General features: G+C 42.1%; 1 protein-coding gene across 1 annotated transcript; it reads right to left on the minus strand.

The window, feature by feature from the left end:
• Positions 1-261: 261 nt before the first annotated feature.
• Positions 262-8,640, minus strand: LOC139417173 (5-hydroxytryptamine receptor 3A-like). The gene is made up of 9 exons (XM_071166415.1): positions 8,493-8,640; positions 8,118-8,281; positions 7,078-7,122; positions 5,434-5,543; positions 4,246-4,418; positions 3,882-4,039; positions 3,561-3,771; positions 698-856; positions 262-539 (listed from the first exon to the last, which is right to left on the minus strand). The coding sequence occupies exons 1-9, from the start codon at positions 8,638-8,640 to the stop codon at positions 262-264; spliced, it is 1,446 nt and encodes a 481-aa protein (XP_071022516.1).
• Positions 8,641-10,716: the final 2,076 nt, after the last annotated feature.

Below are 10,716 nucleotides of genomic sequence, written 5' to 3' on the forward strand. Positions count from 1 at the left end.
TAGCAGTTTATTTACTATCTGTAAACTCAACCACAAAGTAATATCATGAAGGACAACTCTACAGATACAGACACCATGTACAACCAATTTGAAAGAAGAAGAAGATCACATGGGTCAAGTAACGTAAAAATGTAAGGTCAAACACAAGGCATGTGAGTATGGCTAAATGCTAAATACATATTCTAGAATATAGGCAGATAGCAGACGGGGGACCTCGAGCACCAAGACATATGATCTACACACACCGTATAAAGTGCAAAACTAATGAAGCCACTGATGATAAGTGAATACCAGAAAACCAATGGTGGTGATGAGATAAAGGCAAAAGTAAGCCTGGTCAATTTGTCGGCCCACTCTCTCCCAGTACCCAGGCTTTTTCTTGTCACATCTCACGCTAGCAAAAAAACATTTCTGCCGTATGTTCCGCACCTCTAGGATCCGCTGCAGTAGGCAGGGATTGCTCAGCCAGTCTCCATTAAGGTCCTTGTTTGGAATGTCCTCAACCTTCACCAGGCTGATCTCAGCATCTCTCTGAGACTCTAGGAGGACAATGGGAGGTTTTGTAGCAAGTACTAGAAACATAAGGAAAGATCTTGAGCATCATGAACAATCCCCTTCCTCCCCTCCTAGAATCAACATGGTGTTTACCCAAGAATGAACACTCTTATGAGGATGACAAAACAACGAGAGATTTCACCTCTTTGGCAGTCGGTCTCTTCCGGAGTCTCCTCACAGGTCTTAGAAGAGGTCTGGATGTTGTGATCAACCCTGCTGTCCATATCAATCAGGAAGCTCACCAGCATGGTCTCCAGGAGACTGAGGCCCGTGAGGGCAAAGATTACGATGCAGTAAAGAGCTGGAGATGGAGGACAAATGATGTGAGGATGAGATGAAGACTTCACATTGTACATTTCCTATCCTTAATAACAAAATTGCAGGTTTATTGTGGGCTTGTGTTTAACAGTGTTACATGATACTCTGTGCAGCGGGCTTATGTTATCATAAACCGATAGAGATGTGTTCCTATAATCACGTAACTGCTTGACATGTTCTTTTTATCAACAAAATGTCAACTGTGGCCCCAGATGACCAGACCAGACCATTTACGGTACAAAATAACATGAAGTGCTAACAGCTTAGCCATGATCAAACAGTTCATTAGAAAACATTAGCCTTGCAAAACAGTTTCTATTGGTCACTGTCCACTGTTGTGCTATCACAGACTGGAACATGTTCCGAGATTCCTCCGATGGAGTACACCACATCAGTCACTGGCTTTATCAATAAGTGTATCAAGGACGTTGTCCCCACAGGGACTGTACTAACATACCCCAACCAGAAGCCATGGATTACAGACAACATTCGCACTGAGCTAACGTGTAGAGCTGCCGCTTTCAAGGTGCAGGACTCTAACCCGGAAGCTTATAAGAAATCCTGCTATGCCCTCCGACGAACCAAGTAAAGCGTCAATACAGGGCTAAGATTGAATCCTACTACACCGGCTCCGACGCTCGTCTTATGTGGCAGGGCTTGCAAACTATTATAGACACAAAGGGAAGCACAGCCGCGAGCTGCCCAGTGACATGAGCCTACCAGACAAACTAAATCACTTCTATGCTCGCTTCGAGGCAAGCAACACTGAGGTATGCATGAGAGCATCAGCTGTTCTGGACGACTGTGTGATCACGTAACCCACGTGAGTCAGACCTTTAAACAGGTCAACATTCACAAGGCCGCAGGCCGAGACGGATTACCAGGACGTATGCTCCGGGCATGTGCTGACCAACTGGCAAGAGTCTTCACTGACATTTTCAACATGTCCCTGATTGAGTCTGTAATACCAACATGTTTCAAGCAGACCACCATTGTCCCTGTGCCTAAGAACATGAAGGCAACCTGCTTAAATGACTACAGACCCGTAGCACTCACGTCCGTAGCCATGGAGTGCTTTGAAAGGCTGGTAATGGCTCACATCAACACCATTATCCCAGAAACCCTAGACCCACTCCAATTTGCATACCGCCCAAACAGATGACGCAATCTCTATTTCACTCCACACTGCCCTTTACCACCATGACAAAAGGAACATCTATGTGAGAATGCTATTCATTGACTACAACTCAGTGTTCAACACCATAGTACCCTCAAAGCTCATCACTAAGCTAAGGATCCTGGGACTAAACACTTCCCTCTGCAACTGGATCCTGGACTTTCTGACAGTCCACCCACAGGTGGTGAGGGTAGGTAGCAACACATCTGCCGCGCTGATCCTCAACACTGGAACCCCCCCAGGGGTGCGTGCTCAGTCCCCTCCTGTACTCCCTGTTCACCCACGACTGCATGGCCTGGCACGACTCCAACACCATCTTTAAGTTTGCAGACCGCACAACAGTGGTAGGCCTGATCACCGACAACAGCGAGACAGCCTATAGGGAGGAGGTCAGAGACCTGGCCGGCTGGTGCCAGAATAACAACCTATCCCTCAAAGTAACCAAGACTAAGGAGATGATTGTGGATTACAGGAAAAGGACGACCGAGCACGCCCCATTCTCATCGACGGGGCTGTAGTGGAGCAGGTTCCTTGGTGTCCACATCTCCAACAAACTAGAACGGTCCAACCACACCAAGACAGTCGTGAAGAGGGTACGACAAAACCTATTCCCCCTCAGGAAACTAAAAAGATTTGGCATTGGTCCTCAGATCCTCAAAAGGTTCTACAGCTGCAACATCAAGATCATCTTGACTGGTTGCATCACTGCCTGGTACAGCATTTGCTCAGACTCCGATCGCAAGGCACTACAGAGGATAGTGCGTACGGCCCAGTACATCACTGGGGCTAAGCTGCCTGCCATCCAGGACCTCTACACCAGGCGGTGTCAGAGGAAGACCCTAAAAATTGTCAAAGACCTCAGCCACCCCAGTCATAGACTGTTCTCTCTACTACCGCATGGCAAGTGGTACCGGAGTGCCAAGTCTAGGACAAAATGGCTTCTCAACAGTTTCTACCCTCAAGCCATAAGACTCCTGAACAGGTAATCAAATGGCTACCCGGACTATTTGCATTGTGTGCAAATTCATGTACATACTACCTCAATTGGCCGGACCAACCAGCGCCTCCGCACATTGGCTAACCGAGCTAGCTGCATTGTGTCCCGCCACCCACCACCCCCTCTTTTACGCTACTGCTACTCTCAATTTATCATATATGCATAGTCACTTTAACCATATCTACATGTACATACTACCTCAGTCAGCCCGACTAACCGGCGTCTGTATGTAGCCTCGCTACTGTTACAGCCTCGCTACTGTATATAGCCTCGCTATTGTATATAGCCTCGCTACTGTTATTTTTCACTGTCTTTTTACTGTGGTTTTTATTTCTTTACTTACCTATTGTTCACTTAATACCTTTTTTGCGCTGTTGGTTAGAGCCTGTAAGTAATAATTTCCCTGTAACGTCTACACCTGTTGTATTCGGCGCATGTGACAAATAAACTTTGATTTGGAGAAGTAGATAGATTGAAATTTGACATGGTACGATTGGTAGTTAATATTATTACCTATGAGTGGCAGGTCATCTGCTGTGGAAGGCAGGATGTCATTGAGAATCAGCAGTAAGACAGAGATGGACAAGAGTATGGTCACTTTGTAGCCCAGCTTTTCCCCCTTGGCCTCATCAATGAAAAAGGAGGCCAAGTCCAGGATGAGGAAAAACAAGAGTGGTAGTAGGAGGTTGATCACATATAAAAGGGGCCTTCTTCGTATGCTGATCTGTGAGGAAAATAGTAACTTACTGGATTTAACATTGTTTTTTGAGAATGATCAAATACCATGAGAGAACACATTCCTGTTCAAGTTCTTGCTCACTCTGATTTGCATACCTTGTAGACCAGCTTGTCCCAAACAATGTTGTTGTCGTAGATTAGCTTTTCCATGGACAACCTAATGCCCAGGAAGTCCCATTCCCCCAATGTAACCATGACCTTCTCTGAAAATTGGCTCATGATAATGCTGTTGGAGAAGGGCCCCAACTTTATACCTATCAGTAAAAAGATGAAAGAAAATCAATTATACCTCCTGCGTGTGTGTGTGTGTGTGTGTGTGTGTGTGTGTGTGTGTGTGTGTGTGTGTGTGTGTGTGTGTGTGTGTGTGTGTGTGTGTGTGTGTGTGTGTGTGTGTGTGTGTGTGTGTGTGTGTGTGTGTGTGTGTACACGTGTGTGTGTGTGTGTGTGTGTGTACGTGTACCTTTTAGCATAAAGGAAATAAAGGTAATGCTGCAGTTCTGGGTGTCAAAGGGGAACTTAAAAAGATTCATCTTGCAGGTGGTGGTCAACCGGCGGCTTTCTGTCACATAGGCCATGCCAGAGTGGGCCACCTCTGTGTAGGGGCTCAATGTGATACTGCCTGTATCAGAAATGCTGAGGGTGCAGACAACAGTGTATCAGTATTCAGCTTCAGTTAGAGTTGACTTATTTTAAAGAGACATACTGTCATTAAATAATGATTTCTTTGCTAACATTTCATCACGGAGCAACAGATTTAGTTTAAATTCACTTGGCATTAGATATCAGACTGCAGGTCAGGCCCATTGTGTTTTTCATTAAAAGCAAACAAGGCATCGCTCTCCCCTAGCTGAGTAAACTCTACTCTGTCCACATGCAGTATACATCTCTGTGGAGTTGAGTTGCGATGGGTGTCGGCGGAGTGTACCACCGGCTACATTGAGTCGATACCGTGGTCCTTTCTTTGTTTGCTGAAATCCATACTTTTTAATATAACTCCTCAAATACAATCATCTTTCTCCTTTCTGTTGCTCTAAGATGGCGACTCAGTGCAAATGCACATGTGCAAATCAATCGAATCTCAGCCTACAATTAAAGTTGAATGAAAAATGATGGATTTCAGCAAACAAAGAAAGGACCACAGTTACACAGGACAAACATCGGTACACAGTAAGGGTTTAACATTTGACATTTTTATAAGTATTGTCTGATAGCGACTCGATGTCGTCACAGGACACTCCAGATATGTGTGGACTGAAATGACTTTACTCAGCTACGCACTCCTAGACAATGAGACATATTTGCCATTTTTAAGACGCTTATGAAGAGAGCAGATTCCAGTAGGAAACACATCCGTTCTAATTGCTATGAGTGAAAACAGCCTTTTCATAGAAGTACCTGTAATCTATGGTATATCTTGTCCCTGAAACAGTGTGCTAAACACACACAGAGAAATGGGGTTCTCACACCCAATGCTCATGCCCATTGTCAAGGATGTTTCGGATTTGTTATTGAAACTCTTGTCAAACACGCACTATTATTGACATTCACTAGAGTACTCTACACTTCGATTACTTTTGACATCATGGCATTGTAAGCGTGTGCAAATGATATCAATAATTTCAACATCCCTATGATGAATGGTACTCACTCCTCTAAGATCATTACATCTGGTATCCACAGCATGTCTCTGGGAACTGCTACGCTCTCAATCCCACACCAGTCATTGGGTTCCCACGATATCAGTTCATTCTCCCAGCCCTGTAAAAAAAACATGGGAGTGAAGAGGCTCATGGGTGAACAAAACCACAATCTATTTTTGAGTCATTACAGACCAAGGTAAAAGCTAAACCTATGTGTTTTTATTAAAACATGATATAACACTGCAGTGGACGGATGGTGTTATTGGTCAAAAGTGCAATGGTCAAGAGGAACCAATGACATTCATATGGGCGGCAGGGTAGCCTAGTGGTTAGAGCGTTGGACTAGTAACCGGAAGGTTGCAAGTTCAAACCCCCGAGCTGACAAGGTACAATCTGTCGTTCTGCCCCTGAACAGGCCGTCATTGAAAATAAGAATTTGGTCTTAACTGACTTGCCTAGTTAAATAAAGGTAAAACATTTAAAAAATCATATCGATGATGAATGGTTCTTGTGTCTGATTAGTATTCAATATCAAACATGAGGAGAGCAAGAGGTCAAATGAGATGAAGACATTCACAGCCTTTTAGAGATGGATTGACGTTATGTCATTATAATCTATAGTTATTGGGCAATTCCATGGTAAAGGAATTACGCTTTAAAATCTATGCCAAACAAAAACCAATGATCGCAAAGTTAAACAAACCATACCAAAAGTAGTCCTTGTGTAATAATCGAATGTGTCATCCAGACAGACACTCAAAGTCGATCGCTGTCCATGGTGCTGAAATTGCAGCTGCATGCCTATCAAATCGATGATAGGCTTTCTATGGTGCCAGGGCTTTGCTTTAGCTTATGGATAAATGTTTATTAGTAGGTCTGTTTGGTCGCAATTTTCTCAGGTTAAGCCTAACATTTCAAGAAGCTATACACGGTGTCACAATGCTGCATTTTTAGACCGCTGGCTGTAATGGATTTAGACCGCTGGCTGTAATGGATTTAGACCGCTGGCTGTAATGGATTTAGACCGCTGGCTGTAATGGATTTAGACCACTGGCAATAATGGATTTACTTTTTGAGTAATTAAAGTTGGGAATTCAAACAGTGCAGATTATTATTATTTTCAGCTACCAATGGATTTGGTAGCTGTCCTGTATAGGCTAACTGAACCTGCATTACATGAGCCGTCCTCGCGCTTTCTCCCAGCTTGGATAAAGAGTTGTTGTTTGTAAAAAAACAGTCTATTAATGCCAAATAATACAGTCAGTCCACTCTCAAAACACTAGCTTACTAGAGATTGTTTCATTATGCAGTATACTATCAATAGCTACAGTATCTACTGTCTTTAGGTGCTATTTATACTTTTTTTTTTCTCAGAAATCCTCCTTTTTATGTGTGCAAATTTGTGTCCACGGCTTGTAGGGTCTAGGTTGCGGGTCAGCCTGTTGTCTATACTGTGTATTGCCAACCCATACAGTCTTTCCTGAGACATTTTGCATTGTATGTCCATTGCACTGCAAACAATTGAAATATAGTCTTGATTCTTGAATAATGCTTGCCAAGATATAGCAGAGACAAGAGACTGTTAATATTGCAACCACACAACTCAAACACCTGTTCAAAAAAGAAAACATGATTAACTGTACTGTACTTACCATTGAGATCATCACATGGGAGGTGAAGGTTTGGGACTTCTCATTCTGCAAACAATCAGAAATGAAAGGATGTCACAGAGACAACACTGGATGGAGTGTGTGGTAGTGCATGCAGTGCATATTGTGAATTTACTTACACAGGTATCATTCAGTGCACTGTATTACAAAGTACTGAAATCAGTTTAGTACTAGTCACTTTAACATACCAGTTAAATGTAACTAAATGTAATCCATGGAATCCCCAAAAGTAATTATTTATCATGAGAGAGCTATAAACAACAACTAGTAATGCTGCATACTCGAAGAAAGGTTACAATCTCACCTTTCTGGTAAAAATAGTTATACATTGCTGAGGTGTAGCCACTTTTGAGGACACAAGCTCAAGTACACAGTACAAATATGATACAAATTTGAAATATTTTATATGATGTATTTCCTATTCAACAAAACTGTATGAATAAGGCTCAAAATGACATATGCTTTCTAAATATAGTGTGATAAAATTATTAAAAGGGCTAACTATAAGATTTCACCTTCCTTATAACTGTAAAATACATATTTGTATGTTTTAGTGTTAGAGAAAATGTGCATATTTTCGAAAGGTCTCTTGATCAAAACTTTTGCCCCCATCGCTGTGAATGTCTCACAGAGCTCTATCTTGGCTTCCTGAACTCATTAGGAACTCGCCTTCCACCTCAAATATATTGTCCTTGACAAGCAGAAAGTTTTTTTTTGTTTTAACATTTAACATTGTTTTAGAGCACGGATTTGCTGATTGGTCTGTTCTAGAAATTGATCTCCAAATGTGGTACAGTGATGAAACCACTCTCTTCTACTGCGCTTCGATGTAAGGATTGCAGGCATGTGCTTTGTCAGTGGCTGTGACACACGGACAGTCGGAAGAGTGAATGAAATGGTAGATGTTTATTAACATACAGGACAAAGGATGCATGAATGTATCAGTCAGTGGTCAATCCACAAGGAATATGAAACAACAGACAGTATTGAAAGTTAAACTGCAGGGAGCTAAAAACACTTACCACATCCAAAATACCATATAGATAAGTGTCCACCATAACCGGCGTAGGTGTTGTCCAGTTCCACACCGGCCGCACATTTGATAAACTCTCACTTTTCTGTGACAGACCCAGGTGATCTAGAAGACGATGATAGGAACAATTGCTCATACTTGAGACGCCACCTGCTAAGGAGATGAGGTCCCATATTAGACATTATGCCGGTACCATAATAATGGCAAACAGGACCGGTTAACTTCCTCTCATCAACCAAGTGTACACTGTGCAACTCACGACTGTGCAAGGCATTAGCTCTGGGAGCTAACGAATGTCTACAGGTCTCAAGCAAGGTTACTCATCATGCGGAAAATGGCTAATTGAACCACCTTGAGAACTCACCCATCAGAGCCAGTGAAAACAGAAGCCACAGAGCGATCATCATTGCTGTGTGTACAGGCTCACAGAGTGGGGTCCAAGTGGCAGGGCTGCGTTTTTTATTTGTGTGTGAGTGTATTGCTAGTGCGCATGACTCAGTCAACAGCATCATTTTTCATTACTTTTGTCAGGGGAACAGAGTAATAAAAAATATCCATTCTGGTTAAAATGTGTAGTTCCGCCTATTGCCTAGGGTAAAGCTCCAGTACTGAACGACAAAGATTGGATTCAGTGAGGGTCTGCTCCTAACCTAGAGCTGAGATGAGCAGCTTGTGATCAGTAGCCTCATCTCACCTCATGTTTAACACCACTGCGTTTGTGGTTTGATATAAGAGAGAAGAATATGTGCGTTAGAAAATTGTATTACAGAGAAGTTTAACTAACCCATAGATTGCAGACAAAATGTCATAAATGTAGAATAAAGGTTGTTTTCTTTATATCACAGGGGAAAAAGTGTATGTTAAGCACTACTTGGGTCAAATCATCTGCCCACTCTCTCCCATTACCCAGGCTTCTTCTTGTCACATCGGCCAATTTCCAACCTTCCATTCTTCAGCCAAATTGGTTTTCAAACAGCAAAATCATTTTTTAAGTTCAAAAATAAATCCAATCTGGTTTTCGTTCCTGCCACGGCACAGAGACAGCCTCAGTTAAAGTTGTAAATGGTCTTAGAGCCAACACAGATGGTAAACAGCTCTCTGTCCTTGGATTTATTAAGTGCTGCATTCGACACTATTGACCAAGATGTCCTTCTGGACAGACTGGAGAGGTGTGTTGGCCTCTCTGGTCCAGTTCTAAATTGGTTTAGGACCTATTTAACCGGTCAAGAGTTTTTTTTGTCACTCTTGTTGAACATAACTCAGAGAAAATAGATATCACACGTGCCTTTCCGCAAGGTTCGATTTTGGGTCCGGTTTATATACTGTATATTACACCTTGGCAGCGTTATCAGAAAGCACAGCGTTGATTTGTACTGCAATGCAGAAGATTCACAACTTTACATTTCCATGTCACCAGATGATTTTAGCTCCACATAAATTATTAGACTGTATTAGTCAGAGATTTAAATACTTGGATGGCTCACAACTTCCTCCAGCTAAATTAAGACAAGGTAATTATTATTGGAGCCAAAGCACAGAGAGAGAATCTGGCAGCGCATTTTAATTCACGGGCAAAAAAAGATAAAACACCAGGTAAAAAGCCTAGGTGTCATTTTAGATTCTGAACTCAATTTCGAATCACACATTGGGAATGAGACCAAAATAGCTTTTTACCACCTGAGGAACATTGTCAATGTGCAGCCATTTCTCTCTCAGGCTGATACAGAGAGACTCATCCATGCTTTTACTACAAGCAGGCTTGACTACTGCAATGCTCTCCTATCTGGTCTACCCAAGAAAGCCAGTCGTCAACCGTAAAACATACAGAATGCCGCAGCACGGGTGTTGACCAAGACCAGACGGAGAGCACACATTACACTGGTTTTAAAGTCTCTGCACTGTCTGCCTGTGAGTTTTAGAATTAGTTTGACGATTATTCTATTGGTTTTTAAATCAATCCACGATTGTGCACCCCAATACATAAGACATGCTTTTGAGTTATGTCCCACGTAGGTCCTCTGGCACAGGCCTTTTAGCTATCCCAAAGCCTAGTGGAGATGCAGCCTGTAGTTACTATACCCCCAGCATCTGGAATAGCCTGCCAGAGAACCTGAGGGGGGCTGAAACTGTGCACACATTTTAACAAAGATCTTAAAACGCATCTTTTTAGCTTTGTTTTTCCTTAAGGTACTTTTTCAGTCATTACGTTTTTATTGTTATTCTTTTGTTTTTTTTAATCCTCATATTTCTGTTTTTTTATTAATTAATTTATATTTATGTTTTTCCTTGTTTATTTTATTTAATTTTTTATTTCACCTTTATTTAACCAGGTAGGCTAGTTGAGAACAAGTTCTCATTTGCAACTGCGACCTGGCCAAGATAAAGCGTAGCAATTCAACACATACAACAACACAGAGTTCCACATGGAATAAACAAAACATACAGTCAATAATACAGTAAAACAAAAGAAAACAAAAAGTCTATATACAGTGAGTGCAAATGAGGTAAGTTAAGGAACTAAATAGGCCATGGTGGCGAAGTAATTACAATATAGCAATTAAACACTGGAATGGTAGATCGGCAGAAGA

This window comes from Oncorhynchus clarkii, chromosome 9 (assembly GCF_045791955.1).
Source record: "Oncorhynchus clarkii lewisi isolate Uvic-CL-2024 chromosome 9, UVic_Ocla_1.0, whole genome shotgun sequence".
Taxonomy (NCBI): Eukaryota; Metazoa; Chordata; class Actinopteri; order Salmoniformes; family Salmonidae; genus Oncorhynchus; species Oncorhynchus clarkii.